The sequence below is a fragment of the Mustelus asterias genome, chromosome 12, assembly GCF_964213995.1.
Source record: "Mustelus asterias chromosome 12, sMusAst1.hap1.1, whole genome shotgun sequence".
Lineage (NCBI taxonomy): Eukaryota > Metazoa > Chordata > Chondrichthyes > Carcharhiniformes > Triakidae > Mustelus > Mustelus asterias.
The window spans coordinates 56,916,249-56,941,597 of record NC_135812.1 but is presented as its reverse complement, the minus strand read 5'-3'; the positions used below and the strand labels follow the sequence as shown (position 1 = coordinate 56,941,597).

The following is a 25,349-nucleotide window of genomic DNA, read 5'->3' as shown; positions in this document are numbered from 1 at the left end:
CCACATCAGAACCACACTGAACCACATCAGAACCACACTGAACCACATCAGAACCACAATGAACCACATCAGAACCACACTGAACCACACCAGAATCACACTGAGTCACATCAGAACCACACTGAACCACACTGAACCACATCAGAACAACACTGAACCACATCAGAACCACACTGAACCACATCAGAACCACACTGAACCACATCAGAACCACAATGAACCACATCAGAACCACACTGAGCCACATCAGAACCAGACTGAACAACACTGAGTCACATCAGAACCACACTGAGTCACATCAGAACCACACTGAACCACATCAGAAACACACTGAACCACATCAGAACCACACTGAGTCACATCAGAACCACACTGAACCACATCAGAAACACACTGAACCACATCAGAACCACACTGAGTCCCATCAGAACCACACTGAGTCACATCAGAACCACACCGAGTCACATCAGAACCACACTGAACCACATCAGAAACACACTGAACCACATCAGAACCACACTGAGTCACATCAGAACCACACTGAACCACATCAGAAACACACTGAACCACATCAGAACCACACTGAGTCCCATCAGAACCACACTGAGTCACATCAGAACCACACCGAGTCACATCAGAACCACACTGAACCACATCAGAACCACACTGAACCACATCAGAACCACACTGAACCACATCAGAACCACACAAAACCACATCAGAACCACACTAAACCACATCAGAACCACACGAAACCACATCAGAACCACACTAAACCACATCAGAACCACACTGAACCACATCAGAACCACACTGAACCACATCAGAGCCACACTGAACCACATCAGAACCACACTGAACCACATCAGAACCACACTAAACCACATCAGAACCACACTAAACCACATCAGAACCACTCTGAACCACATCAGATCCACATCAAAACCACTCTAAAAGACATCAGAACCACACTGAACCACATCAGAACCACACTGAACCACATCAGAACCACTCTGAACCACATCAGATCCACATCAAAACCACATCAGAACCACACTGAACCACATCAGAACCACACTGAACCACACTGAAGCACTTCAGAACCACACTGAACCACATGAGAACCACACTGAGCAAAATCAGAACCACAGTGAACCACATCAGAACCACACTGAACCACATCAGAACCAGACTGAGTCACATCAGAACCACACTGAGCCACATCAGAACCACACTGAGCCACATCAGAACCACACTGAGCCACATCAGAACCACACTGAGCCACATCAGAACCAAATCAGAACCACACTGAACCACATCAGAACCACAGTGAACCACATTAGAACCACACTAAGTCACATCAGAACCACACTGAACCACATCAGAACCACACTGAACCACATCAGAACCACATCAGAACCAGACTGAATCACACTGAAGCACATCAGAACCACACTGAGTCACATCAGAACCACACTGAACCACATCAGAACCACACTGAACCACATCAGAACCACATCAGAACCAGACTGAATCTCACTGAACCACATCAGAACCACACTGAACCACATCAGAACCACACTGAAGCACATCAGAACCACACTGAGTCACATCAGAACCACACTGAACCACATCAGAACCACACTGAACCACATCAGAACCACACTGAACCACATCAGAACCACACCAGAACCACACCAGAACCACACCAGAATCACACTGAGTCACATCAGAACCACACTGAACCACATCAGAACCACACTGAACCACATCAGAACCACATCAGAACCACATCAGAACAACTCTGAGCCACATCAGAACCACATCAGAACCACATCAGAACCACATCAGAACCAGACTGAACCACACTGAACCACATCAGAACCACACTGAACCACATCAGAACGACACTGAACCACATTAGAACCACACTGAACCACATCAGAACCACACTGAGTCACATCAGAACCCCGCTGAACCACATCAGAACCCCACTGAACCACATCAGAACCACACAGAACCACATCAGAACCACACTGAACCACATCAGAACCACACCAGAACCACACTGAACCACACCAGAACCACACTGAACCACACCAGAATCACACTGAGTCACATCAGAACCACACTGAACCACACTGAACCACATCAGAACAACACTGAACCACATCAGAACCACACTGAACCACATCAGAACCACACTGAACCACATCAGAACCACAATGAACCACATCAGAACCACACTGAACCACACCAGAATCACACTGAGTCACATCAGAACCACACTGAACCACACTGAACCACACTGAACCACATCAGAACAACACTGAACCACATCAGAACCACACTGAACCACATCAGAACCACACTGAACCACATCAGAACCACAATGAACCACATCAGAACCACACTGAGCCACATCAGAACCAGACTGAACAACACTGAGTCACATCAGAACCACACTGAATCACATCAGAACCACACTGAACCACATCAGAAACACACTGAACCACATCAGAACCACACTGAGTCACATCAGAACCACACTGAACCACATCAGAAACACACTGAACCACATCAGAACCACACTGAGTCACATCAGAACCACACTGAGTCACATCAGAACCACACTGAACCACGTCAGAACCACACTGAACCACGTCAGAACCACACTGAACCACATCAGAACCACACGGAACAACACTGAGTCACATCAGAACCACAGCGAACCACACTGAGCCACATCAGAACCACACTGAACCACATCAGAACCACACTGAACCACATCAGAACCACACTGAACCACATCAGAACCACACTGAATCTCACTGAACCACATCAGAACCACACTGAACCACATCAGAACCACACTGAAGCACATCAGAATCACACTGAGTCACATCAGAACCACACTGAACCACATCAGAACCACACTGAACCACATCAGAACCACACTGAACCACATCAGAACCACACCAGAACCACACCAGAACCACACCAGAATCACACTGAGTCACATCAGAACCACACTGAACCACATCAGAACCACACTGAACCACATCAGAACCACATCAGAACCACATCAGAACAACTCTGAGCCACATCAGAACCACATCAGAACCACATCAGAACCAGACTGACCCACACTGAACCACATCAGAACCACACTGAACCACATCAGAACGACACTGAACCACATTAGAACCACACTGAACCACATCAGAACCACACTGAGTCACATCAGAACCCCGCTGAACCACATCAGAACCCCCCTGAACCACATCAGAACCACACAGAACCACATCAGAACCACACTGAACCACATCAGAACCACACCAGAACCACACTGAACCACACCAGAATCACACTGAGTCACATCAGAACCACACTGAACCACACTGAACCACATCAGAACAACACTGAACCACATCAGAACCACACTGACCCACATCAGAACCACACTGAACCACATCAGAACCACAATGAACCACATCAGAACCACACTGAACCACACCAGAATCACACTGAGTCACATCAGAACCACACTGAACCACACTGAACCACACTGAACCACATCAGAACAACACTGAACCACATCAGAACCACACTGAACCACATCAGAACCACACTGAACCACATCAGAACCACAATGAACCACATCAGAACCACACTGAGCCACATCAGAACCAGACTGAACAACACTGAGTCACATCAGAACCACACTGAATCACATCAGAACCACACTGAACCACATCAGAAACACACTGAACCACATCAGAACCACACTGAGTCACATCAGAACCACACTGAACCACATCAGAAACACACTGAACCACATCAGAACCACACTGAGTCACATCAGAACCACACTGAGTCACATCAGAACCACACTGAACCACGTCAGAACCACACTGAACCACGTCAGAACCACACTGAACCACATCAGAACCACACGGAACAACACTGAGTCACATCAGAACCACAGCGAACCACACTGAGCCACATCAGAACCACACTGAGCCACATCAGAACCACACTGAACCACATCAGAACCACACTGAACCACATCAGAACCACACTGAACCACATCAGAACCACACTGAATCACATCAGAACCACACTGAACCACATCAGAACCACAGTGAACCACATCAGAACCACACTGAACCACATCAGAACCACACTGAGCAAAATCAGAACCACACTGAGCAAAATCAGAACCACACTGAACCACATCAGAACCAGACTGAGTCCAGGATGGTAGTCTGCCTCCCTGGTGCCGGGGTACTGGATGTCTCCGAGAGGGTAGGAAGCATATTTAAAAAGGAAGGTAGTCAAACGGATGTGATTGTACACATTGGGGGAAATGATGTAGGTAGGAAGAGCAGGGGGGTCATACGAGAGAAATTCAGGGAGTTGGGTGCTAGGCTAAAAAGTAAGACCTCCAGTGTAGCAATCTCTGGACTGCTCCCGGTGCCTAGTGCAAGTGAGGCTCGGAACAGGGAGATTCTACAGTTGAACGCGTGGCTAAAGGACTGGTGCAAGAGGGAGGGTTTTAAATTCATAGATAACTGGGAAATCTTCAAGTCAGGATGGCAACTGTACAGAAAGGATGGGTTACACCTTAACTGGAAGGGAGCAAATATCCTGGCTGGGAGTTTTGCTCGAGTGTTTCGGCAGGATTTAAACTAGTGTGGCAGGGGGGTGGGGAACAAAACAGCAGGTCAGTAAATACTGAGGCTGGGGTCGAGCTGGGGGCCAGGGCAAGGCTAGCTAAGAAGAGGAGCACTCTGGAGGAGGAGGACCTGACTGGGCCTGGAGGTCTGGAGTGCATCTGCTTCAATGCGAGGAGTGTAACGGGTAAAACAGACGAACTTAGGGCCTTAATGCTTGTGCGGAATTTGGATGTGGTTGCGGTGACGGAAACTTGGTTAAAAGAAGGACAGGACTGGCAGCTGAATATTCCGGGGTATCAGTGTTTTAGGCGAGACAGAGGAGGGGCTAAAAAAGGTGGGGGAGTAGCGATATTAGTTAAGGAGCATATTACCGCGGTGCAGAGGGTAGACAACTTAGAGGGGTCATGTACTGACTCGCTGTGGGTGGAACTCAGAAACAGGAAGGGTGCAGTCACTATGCTGGGGGTGTACTACAGACCACCCAACAGCCCATGGGAAGTGGAGGAAAGGATATGTCAGGAGATTCTGGATAGGTGTAGAAAAAATAGGGTTGTTGTAGTGGGGGACTTTAATTTCCCTGGCACAGACTGGAAAGTGCTTAGAGCTGGGGGACCGGACGGGGAGGAATTTGTAAAATGCGTACTGGAAGGTTCTTTGGAACAGTATGTAGATAGCCCGACTAGAGAGGGGGCTATACTGGACCTAGTTCTGGCAAATGAGCCCGGTCAGGTCGTCAAAGTTTCGGTAGGGGAACATGTGGCAAATAGTGACCACAACTCTGTTAACTTTAGGATAGTAATGGACAAGGATGAGTGCTGTCCTACGGGCAGGGTGCTAAATTGGGGGAAGGCTGACTATAGCCGGATTAGGCAGGAATTGGTGGATGTTGATTGGGAGAGGATGTTCGAGGGTAAGTCCGCGTCTGGCATGTGGGAGTCTTTTAAGGAACTATTGATAAGGCTGCAGGATAGGCATGTGCCTGTAAAAAGGAAAGATAGGAAAGGTAGGATTCGAGAGCCGTGGATAACCAGGGAAATTGAGGATCTGATTAAAATGAAAAGGGAGGCGTACGTTAAGTTCAGGCAACTGAAAACAGATGGAGCTCTGGAGGAATACAGAGAGAGTAGGAAAGATCTCAAACGGGGAGTTAGAAGGGCAAAAAGAGGGCACGAGATGTTCTTGGCAGGCAGGATTAAGGAGAATCCTAAGGCATTCAATTCATACGTTAGGAACAAAAGAGTTGTCAGGGAGAAAATCGGACCTCTCAGGGACAAAGGAGGGGAATTATGCTTAGAACCCAAGGGAATAGGGGAGATCCTAAATGAATACTTTGCATCGGTATTCACGAAGGAGAGGGGCGTGTTAACCGGGAGTGTCTCGGAGGGAGGTGTTGACCCGTTAGAGAAAATCTCCATTACGAGAGAGGAAGTGTTAGGTTTTTTAGGGAACATTAAAACTGACAAAGCCCCAGGGCCTGATGGCATCTATCCTCGACTGCTCAGGGAGACGAGAGAGGAAATTGCTGGGCCTCTGACGGAAATCTTTGTCGCTTCTTTGGACACGGGTGAGGTCCCTGAGGATTGGAGGATAGCGAATGTGGTCCCGTTGTTTAAGAAGGGTAGCAGGGATAACCCAGGAAATTATAGGTCGGTGAGCTTGACGTCCGTGGTAGGGAAGTTGTTGGAGAGGATTCTTAGAGACAGGATGTATGTGCATTTAGAACGGAACAATCTCATTAGTGACAGACAGCATGGTTTTGTAAGAGGGAGGTCGTGCCTTACAAATTTGGTGGAGTTTTTTGAGGAAGTGACAAAAACGGTTGATGAAGGAAGGGCCGTGGATGTCGTCTATATGGATTTCAGTAAGGCATTTGACAAAGTCCCACATGGCAGGTTGGTTAAGAAGGTTAAGGCTCATGGGATACAAGGAGAAGTGGCTCGATGGGTGGAGAACTGGCTTGGCCATAGGAGACAGAGGGTAGTGGTCGAAGGGTCTTTTTCCGGCTGGAGGTCTGTGACCAGTGGTGTTCCGCAGGGCTCTGTACTGGGACCTCTGCTATTTGTGATATATATAAATGATTTGGAAGAAGGTGTAACTGGTGTAATCAGCAAGTTTGCGGATGACACAAAGATGGCTGGAATTGCGGATAGCGAAGAGCATTGTCGGGCAATACAGCAGGATATAGATAGGCTGGAAAATTGGGCGGAGAGGTGGCAGATGGAATTTAATCCAGATAAATGCGAAGTGATGCATTTTGGAAGAAATAATGTAGGGAGGAGTTATGCAATAAATGGCAGAGTCATCAGGAGTATAGAAACACAGAGGGACCTAGGTGTGCAAGTCCACAAATCCTTGAAGGTGGCAACACAGGTGGAGAAGGTGGTGAAGAAGGCATATGGTATGCTTGCCTTTATAGGACGGGGTATAGAGTATAAAAGCTGGAGTCTGATGATGCAGCTGTATAGAACGCTGGTTAGGCCGCATTTGGAGTACTGCGTCCAGTTCTGGTCGCCGCACTACCAGAAGGACGTGGAGGCATTGGAGAGAGTGCAGAGAAGGTTTACCAGGATGTTGCCTGGTATGGAGGGTCTTAGCTATGAGGAGAGATTGGGTAGACTGGGGTTGTTCTCCTTGGAAAGACGGAGAATGAGGGGAGATCTAGTAGAGGTATACAAGATTATGAAGGGTATAGATAGGGTGAACAGTGGGAAGCTTTTTCCCAGGTGGGAGGTGACGATCACGAGGGGTCACGGGCTCAAGCTGAGAGGGGCGAAGTATAACTCAGACATCAGAGGGACGTTTTTTACACAGAGGGTGGTGGGGGCCTGGAATGCGCTGCCAAGTAGGGTGGTGGAGGCAGGCACGCTGACATCGTTTAAGACTTACCTGGATAGTCACATGAGCAGCCTGGGAATGGAGGGATACAAACGATTGGTCTAGTTGGACCAAGGAGCGACACAGGCTTGGAGGGCCGAAGGGCCTGTTTCCTGTGCTGTACTGTTCTTTGTTCTTTGTTCTTTGAGTCACATCAGAACCACACTGAGCCACATCAGAACCACACTGAGCCACATCAGAACCACACTGAGCCACATCAGAACCACACTGAGCCACATCAGAACCAAATCAGAACCACACTGAACCACATCAGAACCACAGTGAACCACATTAGAACCACATCAGAACCAGACTGAATCACACTGAACCACATCAGAACCACACTGAGTCACATCAGAACCACACTGAACCACATCAGAACCACACTGAACCACATCAGAACCACATCAGAACCAGACTGAATCACACTGAACCACATCAGAACCACACTGAGTCACATCAGAACCACACTGAACCACATCAGAACCACACTGAACCACATCAGAACCACATCAGAACCAGACTGAATCACACTGAACCACATCAGAACCACACTGAGTCACATCAGAACCACACTGAACCACATCAGAACCACACTGAACCACATCAGAACCACATCAGAACCAGACTGAATCACACTGAACCACATCAGAACCACACTGAACCACATCAGAACCACACTGAAGCACATCAGAACCACACTGAGTCACATCAGAACCACACTGAACCACATCAGAACCACACTGAACCACATCAGAACCACACTGAACCACATCAGAACCACACCAGAACCACAGCAGAATCACACTGAGTCAAATCAGAACCACACTGAACCACATCAGAACAACACTGAACCACATCAGAACCACACTGAGTCACATCAGAACCACACTGAACCACATCAGAAACACACTGAACCACATCAGAAACACACTGAACCACATCAGAACCACACTGAGTCACATCTGAACCACACTGAGTCACATCAGAACCACACTGAACCACATCAGAACCACACTGAACCACATCAGAACCACACTGAACCACATCAGAACCACACTAAACCACATCAGAACCACACTAAACCACATCAGAACCACACTAAACCACATCAGAACCACACTAAACCACATCAGAACCACACTAAACCACATCAGAACCACACTGAACCACATCAGAGCCACACTGAACCACATCAGAACCACACTGAACCACATCAGAACCACACTGAACCACATCAGAACCACACTAAACCACATCAGAACCACACTAAACCACATCAGAACCACTCTGAACCACATCAGATCCACATCAAAACCACTCTAAACCACATCAGAACCACACTGAACCACATCAGAACCACACTGAACCACATCAGAACCACTCTGAACCACATCAGAACCACTCTGAACCACATCAGATCCACATCAAAACCACATCAGAACCACACTGAACCACATCAGAACCACACTGAACCACATCAGAACCACACTGAGTCACATCAGAACCACAGCGAACCACATCAGAACCACACTGAACCACATCAGAACCACACTGAATCACATCAGAACCACACTGAATCACATCAGAACCGGACTGAATCACATCAGAACCGGACTGAACCACAACAGAACGGGACTGAACCACATCAGAACCACACTGAACCACATCAGAACCACATCAGAACCCCACTGAACCACATCAGAACCACACTGAACCACATCAGAACCACACTGAGCCACATCAGAACCACAGTGAACCACATCAGAACCACACTGAGTCACATCAGAACCACACTGAACCACATGAGAATCACAGTGAACCACATCAGAACCACACTGAGTCACATCAGAACCACACTGAACCACATCAGAACCACACTGAACCACACTGAACCACATCAGAACCACATCAGAACCACACTGAACCACACTGAACCACATCAGAACCACATCAGAACCACACTGAACCACATCAGAACCACACTGAACGACATCAGAACCACACAGAACCACATCAGAACCACAGTGAACCACACTGAACCACATCAGAACCACATCAGAATCACACTGAACCAAACTGAACCACATCAGAACTACACTGAACCACGTCAGAACCACACTGAACCACACTGAACCACATCAGAACCACACTGAACCACATCAGAACCACACTGAGTCACATCAGAACCACACTGAACCACATCAGAACCACACTGAACCACATCAGAACCGCACTGAACCACATCAGAACCACACTGAGTCACATCAGAACCACACTGAGTCACATCAGAACCACACTGAACCACACTGAACCACATCAGAACCACACTGAGTCACATCAGAACCACACTGAGTCACATCAGAACCACACTGAACCACACTGAACCACATCAGAACCACACTGAGTCACATCAGAACCACACTGAACCACACTGAACCACATCAGAACCACACTGAGTCACATCAGAACCACATCAGAACCACACTGAACCACATCAGAAACACACTGAACCACATCAGAACCACACTGAGTCACATCAGAACCACACTGAGTCACATCAGAACCACACTGAACCACATCAGAACCACACTGAACCACATCAGAACCACGCTGAGTCACATCAGAACCACACTGAACAACACTGAACCACATCAGAACCACACTGAGTCACATCAGAACCACACTGAGTCACATCAGAACCACACTGAACCACATCAGAACCACACTGAACCACGTCAGAACCACACTGAACCACATCAGAACCACACGGAACAACACTGAGTCACATCAGAACCACAGCGAACCACACTGAACCACATCAGAACCACACTGAGCCACATCAGAACCACACTGAACCACATCAGAACCACACTGAACCACATCAGAACCACACTGAACCACATCAGAACCACACTGAATCACATCAGAACCACACTGAACCACATCAGAACCACACTGAACCACATCAGAACCACACTGAACCACATCAGAACCACACTGAGCAAAATCAGAACCACAGTGAACCACATCAGAACCACACTGAGCAAAATCAGAACCACAGTGAACCACATCAGAAGCACACTGACCCACATCAGAACCACACTGAGCCACATCAGAACCACACTGAGCCACATCAGAACCAAATCAGAACCACACTGAACCACATCAGAACCACAGTGAACCACATTAGAACCACACTGAATCACATCAGAACCACATCAGAACCAGATTGAATCACACTGAACCACACTGAGTCACATCAGAACCACACTGAACCACATCAGAACCTCACAGAACCACATCAGAACCACATCAGAACCAGACTGAATCACACTGAACCACATCAGAACCACACTGAACCACATCAGAACCACACTGAAGCACATCAGAACCACACTGAGTCACATCAGAACCACACTGAACCACATCAGAACCACACTGAACCACATCAGAACCACACCAGAACCACACCAGAACCACACCAGAATCACACTGAGTCACATCAGAACCACACTGAACCACATCAGAACCACACTGAACCACATCAGAACCACACCAGAACCACACCAGAACCACACCAGAATCACACTGAGTCACATCAGAACCACACTGAACCACATCAGAACCACACTGAGTCACATCAGAACCACACTGAACCACATCAGAAACACACTGAACCACATCAGAAACACACTGAACCACATCAGAACCACACTGAGTCACATCAGAACCACACTGAGTCACATCAGAACCACACTGAACCACATCAGAATCACACTGAACCACATCAGAACCACACTGAACCACATCAGAACCACACAAAACCACATCAGAACCACACTAAACCACATCAGAACCACACTAAACCACATCAGAACCACACTAAACCACATCAGAACCACACTAAACCACATCAGAACCACACTAAACCACATCAGAGCCACACTGAACCACATCAGAGCCACACTGAACCACATCAGAACCACACTGAACCACATCAGAACCACACTGAACCACATCAGAACCACACTAAACCACATCAGAACCACACTAAACCACATCAGAACCACTCTGAACCACATCAGATCCACATCAAAACCACATCAGAACCACACTGAACCACATCAGAACCACACTGAACCACATCAGAACCACTCTGAACCACATCAGATCCACATCAAAACCACATCAGAACCACACTGAACCACATCAGAACCACACTGAACCACATCAGAACCACACTGAACCACACTGAACCACATCAGAACCACACTGAAGCACATCAGAACCACACTGAAGCACATCAGAACCACATCAGAACCGAACCACATCAGAACGACATTGAACCACATCAGAACCACACTGAGTCACATCAGAACCACACTGAGTCACATCAGAACCACACTGAGCCACATCAGAACCACATCAGAACCACACTGAGCCACATCAGAACCACACTGAGCACATCAGAACCACATTGAGCCACATCAGAACCACACTGAGTCACATCAGAACCACATTGAGCCACATCAGAACCACATTGAGCCACATCAGAACCACACTGAGCCACATCAGAACCACACTGAACCACATCAGAACCACCCTGAACCACATCAGAACCACACTGAGTCACATCAGAACCACACTGAACCACATCAGAACCACATCAGAAACACACTGAACCACATCAGAACCACACTGAGCCACATCAGAACCACACTGAACCACATTAGAACCACATCAGAACCACACTGAACCACATCAGAACCACACTGAACATCATCAGAACCACACTGAACCACATCAGAACCACACTGAACATCATCAGAACCACACTGAACCACATCAGAACCACACTGAACCACATCAGAACCACACTGAACCACATCAGAACCACAGTGAACCACATCAGAACCACAGTGAACCACATCAGAACCACACTGAACCACATCAGAACCACACTGAACCACATCAGAACCACACTGAACCACATCAGAACCACACTGAACCACATCAGAACCACACTGAACCACATTAGAACCACATCAGAACCACACTGAACCACATCAGAACCACACTGAACATCATCAGAACCACACTGAACCACATCAGAACCTCATCAGAACCACACTGAACCACATCAGAACCACACTGAACCACATCAGAACCACACTGAACCACATCAGAACCACAGTGAACCACATCAGAACCACAGTGAACCACATCAGAACCACACTGAACCACATCAGAACCACACTGAACCACATCAGAACCACACTGAACCACATCAGAACCACACTGAACCACATCAGAACCACACTGAACCACATCAGAACCACACTGAACCACATCAGAACCACACTGAACCACATCAGAACCACACTGAACCACATCAGAACCACACTGAACCACATCAGAACCACACTGAACCACATCAGAACCACACTGAACCACATCAGAACCACACTGAACCACATCAGAACCACACTGAACCACATCAGAAACACATCAGAACCACACTGAACCACATCAGAACCACACTGAACCACATCAGAACCACATCAGAACCACACTGAACCACATCAGAACCACACTGAACCACATCAGAACCACATCAGAACCACACTGAACCACATCAGAACCACACTGAACCACATCAGAGCCACATCAGAACCACACTGAACCACATCAGAACCACACTGAACCACATCAGAACCACATCAGAACCACACTGAGTCACATCAGAACCACACTGAACGACAACAGAACCACACTGAACCACATCAGAACCACACTGAACCACATCAGAACCACACTGAACCACATCAGAACCACACTGAACCACATCAGAACCACACTGAGCCACATCAGAACCACACTGAGCCACATCAGAACCACACTGAGCCACATCAGAACCACACTGAGCCACATCAGAACCACACTGAGCCACATCAGAACCACAGTGAACCACATCAGGACCACATCAGAACCACATCAGAACCACATCAGAACCACATCAGGAACACATCAGGAACACATCAGGAACACATCAGGAACACATCAGAACCACACTGAACCACATCAGAACCACACTGAACCACATCAGAACCACACTGAGCCACATCAGAACCACACTGAGCCACATCAGAACCACACTGTGCCACATCAGAACCACACTGTACCACATCAGAACCACATCAGAACCACATCAGAACCACATCAGAACCACATCAGAACCACATCTGAACCACATCTGAACCACACTGAACCACATCAGAACCACATCAGAACCACAGTAAACCACATTAGAACCACACTGAGCCACATCAGAACCACATCAGAACCACACTGAGCCACATCAGAACCACACTGAACCACATCAGAACCACACTGAGCCACATCAGAACCACAGTGAACCACATCAGAACCACAGTGAACCACATCAGAACCACATCAGAACCACATCAGAACCACACTGAACCACATCAGAACCACATCAGAACCACATCAGAACCACACCGAGCCACATCCGAACCACAGTGAACCACATCAGAACCACAGTGAACCACATCAGAACCACATCAGAACCACATCAGAACCACATCAGAACCACATCAGAATCACATCAGAACCACACTGAGCCACATCAGAACCACACTGAGTCACATCAGAACCACATCAGAACCACATCAGAACCACATCAGAATTTTGGGTGGCACGGTAGCACAGTGGTTAGCCCTGCTGCTTCACAGCTCCAGGGACCTGGGTTCGAATCCCGGCTCGGGTCACTGTCTGTGTGGAGTTTGCACATTCTCCTCGTGTCTGCGTGGGTCTCCTCCGGGTGCTCCGGTTTCCTCCCACAGTCCAAAGTTGTGCGGGTTAGGTTGATTGGCCATGCTAAAATTGCCCCTTAGTGTCCTGGGATGTGTAGATTAGAGGGATTAGTGGGTAAAATATGTAGGGATATGGGGGTAGGGCCTGGGTGGGACTGTGGTCCGTGCAGACTCGATGGGCCGAATGGCCTCTTTCTGTACTGTAGGGTTTCTAAGATTTCTCACCAGAACCTCACCAGAACCACACTGAGCCACATCATAACCACACTGAGCCACATCAGAACCACATCAGAACCACATCAGAACCACACTGAACCACACTGAACCACACTGAACCACATCAGAACCACACTGAACCACATCAGAACCACATCAGAGCCACATCAGAACCACATCAGAACCACACTGAACCACATCAGAACCACATCAGAACCACATTGAGCCACATCAGAACCACATCAGAACCACACTGAGCCACATCAGAACCACACTGAACCACATCAGAACCACACTGAACCACACTGAACCACACTGAACCACACTGAACCACATCAGAACCACACTGAACCACATCAGAACCACATCAGAGCCACATCAGAACCACATCAGAACCACATCAGAACCACACTGAACCACATCAGAACCACATCAGAACCACATTGAGCCACATCAGAACCACATCAGAACCACACTGAGCCACATCAGAACCACACTGAACCACATCAGAACCAAATCAGAACCACATCAGAACCACACTGAACCACATCAGAACCACACTGAACCACATCAGAACCACATCAGAACCACACTGAGCCACATCAGAACCACAATGAGCCACATCAGAACCGCACTGAGCCACATCAGAACCGCACTGAGCCACATCAGAACCACACTGAGCCACATCAGAACCACACTGAGCCACATCAGAACCACACTGAGCCACATCAGAACCACACTGAGCCACATCAGAACCACACTGAGCCACATCAGAACCACACTGAGCCACATCAGAACCACACTGAGCCACATCAGAACCACACTGAGCCACATCAGAACCACACTGAGTCACATCAGAACCACACTGAGCCACATCAGAACCACACTGAGCCACATCAGAACCACACTGAGCCACATCAGAACCACACTGAGCCACATCAGAACCACACTGAGCCACATCAGAACCACACTGAGTCACATCAGAACCACACTGAACCACACTGAGCCACATCACAACCACACTGAACCACATCAGAACCACCCTGAATCACATCAGAACCACTCTGAACCACATCAGAACCACACTGAACCACATCAGAACCACACTGAACCACATCAGAACCACACTGAGCCACATCAGAACCACACTAAACCACATCAGAACCACACTGAACCACACTGAACCACACTGAACCACACTGAACCACACTGAGCCACATCAGAACCACACTGAACCACATCAGAACCACCCTGAACCACATCAGAACCACACTGAACCACATCGGAACCACAGTGACCACATCAGAACCACATCAGAACCACATCAGAACCACATCAGAACCACACTGTGCCACATCAGAACCACATCAGAACCACATCAGAACCACATCAGAACCACACTGAACCACATCGGAACCACAGTGACCACATCAGAACCACATCAGAACCACATCAGAACCACATCAGAACCACACTGAACCACATCAGAACCACATCAGAACCACACTGAACCACATCAGAACCACACTGAACCACATCAGAACCACACTGAACCACATCAGAACCACATCAGAACCACATCAGAACCACACTGAACCACATCAGAACCACACTGAACCACATCAGAACCACATCAGAACCACACTGAACCACATCAGAACCACATCAGAACCACATCAGAACCACACTGAGCCACATCAGAACCACACTGAACCACATCAGAACCACACTGAACCACATCAGAACCACACTGAACCACATCAGAACCACACTGAACCACATCAGAACCACATCAGAAACACACTGAACCACATCAGAACCACACTGAACCACATCAGAACCACACTGAGCCACATCAGAACCACACTGAACCACATCAGAACCACACTGAACCACATCAGAACCACACTGAGCCACATCAGAACCACACTGAACCACATCAGAACCACACTGAACCACACTGATCCACATCAGAACCACATCAGAACCACACTGAACCACATGAGAACCACACTGAACCACATCAGAACCACACTGAACCACATCAGAACCACACTGAACCACATCAGAACCACACTGAACCACATCAGAACCACACTGATCCACATCAGAACCACACTGAACCACATCAGAACCACACTGAACCACATCAGAACCACACTGAACCACATCAGAACCACATCAGAACCACACTGAACCACATCAGAACCACACTGAACCACATCAGAACCACACTGATCCACATCAGAACCACATCAGAACCCCACTGAACCACATCAGAACCACACTGATCCACATCAGAACCACCCTGATCCACATCAGAACCACACTGAACCACATCAGAACCACAGTGAACCACATCAGAACCACACTGAACCACATCAGAACCACACTGAACCACATCAGAACCACACTGAACCACATCAGAACCACACTGAGTCACATCAGAACCACACTGAACCACATCAGAACCACACTGAACCACATCAGAACCACACTGAACCACACTGAGTCACATCAGAACCACACTGAACCACATCAGAACCACACTGAACCAGACTGAGTCACATCAGAACCACACTGGACCACATCAGAACAACATCAGAACCACACTGAACCACATCGGAACCACACTGAACCACATCAGAACCACACTGAACCACATCAGAACCACACTGAACCACATCAGAACCACACTGAACCACACTTAACCACATCAGAACCACACTGAGCCACATCAGAACCACACCAGAAGATATTCAGTCAGATGGCCAAAGGTTTGGTCAAGGAGCTTTAAGGGCTGTCCTAAAAGGGGGAAATGAGGTCATTCCAGAGATTTGGGCCTCGGCAGCTGAAGGCATGGCCATCAATTTGAAACAATTAATGCCTTAGAGGCTAGGATTAGAATAGCGGAAATATCTGAGAGGGTTGTGAGTCTGGTGGAGGTTACAGAGATAGGGAAAGGTGAGATCATGTACGGATATAAAAACAAGGATGAGAATTGTAAAATCAAGACTTAAAGACTTTAACGGCCGTATTAAAAGACACAAAAGACAATACACTGGGCAAATGTAATCCATTTAGTGTGATACAATTACTTTTATATTTTATTTAGAAGCTTACTGTAGGCTTTAGAAATTTCAATCACTGAGAAAAATGAGAAAATACTGAGTGACCCAGTTACTTCATCAGCAATATCAGTATAAAGTTCACAAAGAAAAATTGAATGGGAAATACATAGAAACCCTATAGTACAGAAAGAGGCCATTGGGCCCATCGAGTCTGCACCGACCACAATCCCACCCGGGCCCTACCCCCATATCCCTACATATTTTACCCGCTAGTCCCTCTAACCTACGCATCCCAGGACACTAAGGGGCAATTTTTGCATGGCCAATGAACCTAACCCGCACATCTTTGGACTTTGGAATACATAGAAATTCACACTGGAGAAAGTTGACGCAAAGGTGTGACCAAGATTATGAAAACAGGAAGTAAAGTTTGTGCACAATTGGAATAGCAGGCCCCTTTAAGGACAGGTCATGTGACCAAATTGTCCAATGGGGAATGAGTGTGGTGATGTCGGGACAGAGTGTGGGTTTTTGCAGCCAGATTGATCTGGAGCTGAGAATGATCACATTGATTGTAGCACTCTGTCTATATTGTAAAGAGGAAATAAACCCGCTGTTGATATTAGCTAACTGGAGGTTGCCATATATTACATTTACTGAAGTGTTAGATTTTTAATATCATATAGACATATAAAACACCAATACACTCAAAGCAATTCCTCAAAGGCATTGTTGATGTTGTACTTACACTGACAGAAAACAGTCGAGAAAAGTACACCGCCCAGTTGTCACGCGCAGCCACTACAATCCGCTTTTTCATACCACTGTCCTGCACCAAGCTGGCATCAGTGCCAACATGAAATTCAGCTGTGAACAAGAACATGGGAATGTTTAACCAGAACATAATGAAAGCCTCAGTGTTAGCTGTTGTAAGCCTCTCAATTGGAGTAACTAAACGGATTAGACCCCTGAACCTTTCCTCACTAGGGTATATTTGCCTGTTCAGCTGACCTTCTCTCCCTGGAGATAGTCCCTCTGTAACAATACCGCTTACAGTCCACAAAGACTGTCGGGTCTGAAGATGTGGAGATGCTGGCATTGGACTGAGGTAAACACAGTAAGAAGTTTAACAACACCAGATTAAAGTCCAACAGGTTTATTTGGTAGCAAATGCTACCAAATTTGCTACCAAATAAACCTGTAGGTCTGAAGATGCCATCTGTTCACTGTTTCCTCTGCTGAACCCAACAATCACATGTCCTTCACATTCTTCCTCTGACCCAATAGACACCATTGTTTGAAGAGGAAATTTCCCCCCAACACACGACATACCTAACAGGTCCCGCATCTTGCGTCGCTCCTCCTTTGAAATGCGTACACAGCTGTCAGAGTAAGTGTCCCGGATGATCTGAGGAGATACCCAATTGCTGTTAGACACGGACATACTCCATACGTGATACGTAACACTCACAGTACAACAGACAGACTCACACAAACATGTGCACGAACATCATCGGGATAATATTGTAATTTTGGGCTTACCTGAAGCCCAGCTGAGGAGTATGGGAGTTGATTTGTGCAATTTTTTGACTAAGTTAATGGTTGGAAACTGATCAGCATTTGAAACGCAACGTTACAGAGGAGGCAGTGGCGCAGTAAAGCAGAGACCCAGGGTAATGCTGTGGGGACCCAGGTTCAAGTGCCACCATGGCAGATGGTGAAATGTGAATTCAATAAAAATCTGGAATTAGACGTCGAATGATGACCATGAATCAATTGTCATAAAAACCCACCTGGCTCACTAATGGCCTTTAGAGAAGGACCTGGTCTGGCTTACATGTGACTCCAGATCCACAGCAATGTGGTTGACTCAGGGATGGACAATAAATGCAGAACCAGCCAACATCCCATGAATGAATAAAAAGAATAAATAATGGAAGCAGAGGAAATTGAAGGACAACATGTAAAGAACAGGGGAGTGGGCCACATGGACTTCGTGCTTTAACAGTCTATAATGCCTGAAATTTTAAAATGTGCATCTGGTAGAGAAGGCTTCCCTGGCAGCATACTGAATCGAAGCCATCTCAGCTTAGAGTGTCACATGTTTCACATTTGGCGAGAAAATTCTTTCAAGGCTGGTCAAGTTGACCTTTCATGTGGAAATCTGTTTTTATATCATTCCCACATGTGGCAAATTCATTCTCTATCCAGTTTTGGGTCAATCCTGTACACATCTTTGTGCAGCATACAGTCCAGTATCTCAGTCTCATACAACACAGTCCTGTATCTCAGTCCCATACTGCATACAGTCCCGTAGTTCAGTCCCATACAGCACAAAGTCCTGTATTTCAGCCCCGTACAGCACAAAGTCCTGTATTTCAGCCCCGTACAGCACACAGTCCTGTATCTCATAGAAATCATAGAAACCCTACAGTGCAGAAGGAGGCCATTCGGCCCATCGAGTCTGCACCGACCACAATCCCACCCAGGCCCTACCCCCACATATTTACCCACTAATCCCTCTAACTACACATCTCAGGGACAATTTTTAACCTGGCCAATCAACCTAACCCGCACATCTTTGGACTGTGGGAGGAAACCGGAGCACCCGGAGGAAACCCACGCAGACACGAGGAGAATGTGCAAACTCCACACAGACAGTGACCCGAGCCGGGAATCGAACCCGGGACCCTGGAGCTGTGAAGCAGCAGTGCTAACCACTGTGCTACCGTGCCGCCCCATACAGTCCCATACAGCACACAGTCCTGTCTTTCAACCCCGTACAGCACAAAGTCCTGTATTTCAGCCCATACAGTCCCATACAGCACACAGTCCTGTCTTTCAACCCCGTACAGCACAAAGTCCTGTATTTCAGCCCCGTACAGCACAAAGTCCTGTATTTCAGCCCCGTACAGCACACAGTCCTGTATCTCAGCCCCGTACAGCACACAGTCCTGTATCTCAGTCCCGTACAGCACAAAGTCCTGTCTTTCAACCCCGTACAGCACACAGTCCTGTATCTCAGTCCCATACAGCACACAGCCCTGTATCTCAGTCCTGTACAGCACATAGACTGTATCTCCGTCCCGTACAGCACATAGACTCTATCTCCATCCCGTACAGCAAACAGTTCTGTATCACCATCCCATACAGCATACAATCCAGTATCACAGTCCTGTACATCACACAGTCCTGTATCTCATTCCTGTACAGCACACAGTCCTGTATCACTGTCCTGTACAGCACAGTCCTGTCTCATAAGCCCGTACAGCACACAGACCTGTATCTCAGTCCCCTGCAGCACCCAGTTCTGTATCTCACTCCCATACAGCACACAGTCCTGTATCTGAGTCTCATACAGCACAAAGTCCTGTATCTGAATCCCGTACAGCCCACAGTCCTGTATCTCAGTCCCGTCCAGCGCACGTTCCTGTATCTCAGTCTCGTACAGCACACAGTCCTGCAACTCAGTCCTGTATCTGAGTCTCGTAGAGCACAAAGTCCTGTATCTGAGTCTCGTACAGCACACAGTCCTGCATCTCAGTCCTGTACAGCACACAGTCCTGTATCTGAGTCTCGTACAGCACACAGTCCTGCATCTCAGTCCTGTACAGCACACAGTCCTACATCTCAGTCCCGTACAGCACACGTTCCTGTATCTCAGTCTCGTACAGCACACAGTCCTGCAACTCAGTTTTGTAAAGCACACAGTCTTGTATCTCATTCCTGTACAGCATACAGTCCTGTATCTGAGTCCTGTCACAGCCCATAGTCCTGTATCTCAGAGCCGTACAGCACACGTTCCTGTATCTCAGTCTCGTACAGCACACAGTCCTGCATCTCAGTTTTGTAAAGCACACAGTCCTGTATCTCAGTCCCGTACAGCACACAGTCCTGAATCTCAGTCCTGTACAGCACACATTGCTGTATCACAGTCCTGTACAGCACACAGTCCCGTATCTGAGTCTTGTACAACACACAGTCCTGCATCTCAGTCTCGTACAGCGCACAGTCCTGTATCACAGTCTCGTACGGCACACAGTCCTGTCTCATAGTCCTGTACAGCACACAGTCCTGTATTTCACTCCCTTATAGCACACAGTCCTGTATCTCAGTCCCGTAGAGCAGGCAGTCCTGTAGCACAGTTCCGGACAGCACACAGTCCTGTATCTGAATCCCATACGGCACACAGTCCTGTATCTCAGTCCCGTACAGGACACATTCCTGTATCTCTGTCCTGTATATCATACAGTCCTGCATCTCAGTCTCATACAGCAGACAGTCCTGTATCTCACTCCTGTACAGCACACATTTCTGTATTCCAGTCCAGTACAGCACAGAGTCCTATATTTCAGTCCCATACAGCACACAGTCCTGTATCTCACTCCTGTACGGCACACAGTGCGGTATTTCAGTCCCAGACAGCACACACTCCTGTATCACAGTCTCGTGCAGCACACAGTCCTGTCCCATAATCCTGTACAGCACTTAATCCTGTATCTCACTCCTGTACAGCACACACTCCTGTATCTCAGTCCCGTACAGCACACAGTCCTGTATCACAGTCTCGTGCAGCATACACTCCTGCATCACAGTCCCGTACAGCACACAGTCCTGTCCCATAATCCTGTAAGCACTTAATCCTGTATCTCACTCCTATACAGCCCACAGTCCTGTATCACAGTCCCGTAGAGCAGGCAGTCCTGTATCACATTCCCGTACAGCACACACTCCTGTCCTGTAATCCTGTATAGCACACAGTCCTGTTCCATAATCCTGGACAGCATACAGTCCTGTATCTCATTCCCGTACAGCACACAGTTCTGTATCTCAGTCCGGGACAGCACACAGTCCTGTATCTCATTCCCGTACAGCACACAGTTCTGTATCTCAGTCCGGGACAGCACACAGTCCTGTATCTGAGTCTTGTACAGCATACAGTCCTGTATCTGAGACTCATGCAGGACATAGTCCTGTATCACAATCCGTACGATGCACAGTCCCATATCTGAGTTTCGTACAGCACACAGTCCTATATCACAGTCCAGTATAGCACACAGTCCTATATTGCAGTCCCATATAGCACACAGTCATGTATCTCAGTCCTGTACAGCACAGAGTCCTGTATCTGAATCTCATACAGCACACAGTTCTGTATCTGAGTCCTGTACAGCACACAGTCCTGTATCTGAGACTCATACAGCACACAGTCCTGTATCACAGGCCCGTACAGCACACAGTCCTTTATCTCAGTCCTGTACAGCATACAGTTCTGTATCTGAGTCTCATACAGCACACAGTCCTGCATTTCAGTTCTGTACAGCACACAGACTGTATCAAAGTCCTGTACAGCACACAGTCCTGTTTGTGAGTCTCGTACAGCACCTGGTTCTGTATCTGAGTCTCATACAGCACACAGTCCTGTATCACAGTCCTGTACAGCACACAGACTGTATCTCCATCCCGTACAGCACACAGTCCTGTATCACAGTCCCGTACAGCACACAGTCCTGTATCTCACCCCTGTACAGCGCACAGTCCTGGAATGCGCGGCCAAGTAGGGTGGTGGAGGCAGGCACGCTGACATCGTTTAAGACTTACCTGGATAGTCACATGAGCAGCCTGGGAATGGAGGGATACAAACGATTAGTCTAGTTGGACCAAGGAGCGGCACAGGCTTGGAGGGCCGAAGGGCCTGTTTCCTGTGCTGTACTGTTCTTTGTATCTCAGTCCCGGATAGCACACAGTCCAGTATCACGGTCCCGTACAGCACACAGTCTTGTATCTGAGTCCTGTACAGTGCACAATCTCATATCTGAGTCTCGTACAATACACAATCCTGTATCTCAGTTTCGCAGAGCACACAGGCCTGTATCTCAATCCCGAACAGCACACAGTCCTGTATTTCAGTCCAGTACAGCACACCGTCCTATATTTCAGTCCCGTACAGCACACAGTCCTGTATCTCAGTCCTGTACAACACATAATCCCGTATCTGAATCTTGTACTGCACACAGTCTTGCATTACAGTCCCGTACAGCACACAGTCCTGTATTTCAATCCAGTACAGCACACGGTACTGTATCTCAGTTCTGTACAGCACACAGTCCTGTCTCACAGTCCCGTACGACGCACAGTCCCGTATCTGAATCTTGTACAATACATAGTCCTGTATCTCAGTCTCGTACAGCACACAGTCCTGTATCTCACTCCTGTGCAGCACACAGTTCTGTATTTCAGTCCCATACAGCACAAAGTCCAGTATCTCAGTCCAACACAGCACACAGTCCTGTATCGGAGTCTCGTACAAAACACAGTCCTGTATCTAAGTCATGTATAGCACATAATCCCGTCTCTAAATCTCGTACTGCACACAGTCCTGTATCTCACTCCCATACAGCACACAGTCTTGTATCTGAGTCTCGTACAGCACACAGTCCTGTATCTCAGTCCTGTACAGCAGACAGTCCTGTATCACAGTCCCGTACGATGCAGTCCGGTATCTGAGTCTCGTACAGCACACAGTCCCATATCTCAGTCCCGTACAGCACACAGTCCTGTATCTCAGTCCCGTACAGCACACAGTCCTGTATCTCAGTTCTGTACAGCACACAGTCTTGTGTCTGAGTCTCATATAACACACAGTCCTGTATCACACTCTCGTGCAGCATACAGTCCTGTAGAGCAGGCAGATCTGCAACATAGTCCCAGACAGCACACAGTCCTCTCCCATAGTCCTGTACAGCACACAATCCTGTATCTCACTCCGGTACAGCATACAGTCCTGTATCTCAGTCCCATGGAGCAGGCAGTCTTGTATCACAGTCAGGGACACCACACAGTCCTGCATCCCACTCCCATACAGCACACAGTCCTGTATTTCAGTCCCGGATAGCACACAGTCGCGTATCTCAGTCCCGTACAGCAGTCAGTCCTGTATCTCAGTCCCGGATAGCACACAGTCCCGTATCTCAGTCCTGTACAGCACACAGTCTTGTATTTCAGTCCCATACAGCACAAGGTCTTGCATCTGAGTCTCGTACAGCACGCAGTCCTGTATCTGCATCCTGTACAGCATAGAGTCCTGTATCTCAGTCCTGTACAGCACACAGTCCCGTACCTGAGTCTCATACAGCACACAGTCCTGTATCTCCGACCCGTACAGCACTCAGTCCAGTATCTCAGTCCCGTACAGCATACAGACCTGTATCTCAGTCTCCTGCAGCGCACAGTCCTGTATCTCACCCCCGTGCGGCACACAGTTCTGTATCTCACTCCCGTGCAGCACACAGTCATGTATTTCAGTCCCATACAGCACAAAGTCCTGTATCTGAGTCCCGTACAACGCACAATCCCATATCCGAGTCTCGGACAACACACAGTCCTGTATCTCAGTTTCGTAGAGCACACAGTCCTGTATCACAGTCTCGTGCAGCATACAGTCCTGTAGAGCAGGCAGTTCTGCATCATAGTCCCGGACAGCACACAGTCCTCTCCCATAGTCCTGTACAGCACACAATCCTGTATCTCACTCCGGTACAGCACACAGTCCTGTATCTCAGTCCCATGGAGCAGGCAGTCTTGTATCACAGTCAGGGACACCACACAGTCCTGCATCTCACTCCCATACAGCACACAGTCCTGTATTTCAGTCCCGGATAGCACACAGTCGC

The 25,349-nt window shown here is 47.9% G+C and overlaps 1 protein-coding gene across 1 annotated transcript in view; it reads right to left on the bottom strand.

The window, feature by feature from the left end:
- myo15b (myosin XVB) overlaps positions 1–25,349 on the bottom strand; it is a 520,694-nt gene that overhangs the window by 152,459 nt on the left and 342,886 nt on the right. Inside the window, exons 50-51 of the mRNA XM_078226038.1 lie at positions 19,009–19,084; positions 18,425–18,543 (exon numbers count right to left, since the gene is read on the bottom strand). Coding sequence (XP_078082164.1) covers positions 18,425–18,543; positions 19,009–19,084 — 195 coding nt within the window. The remainder of the gene's footprint in view (positions 1–18,424; positions 18,544–19,008; positions 19,085–25,349) is intronic.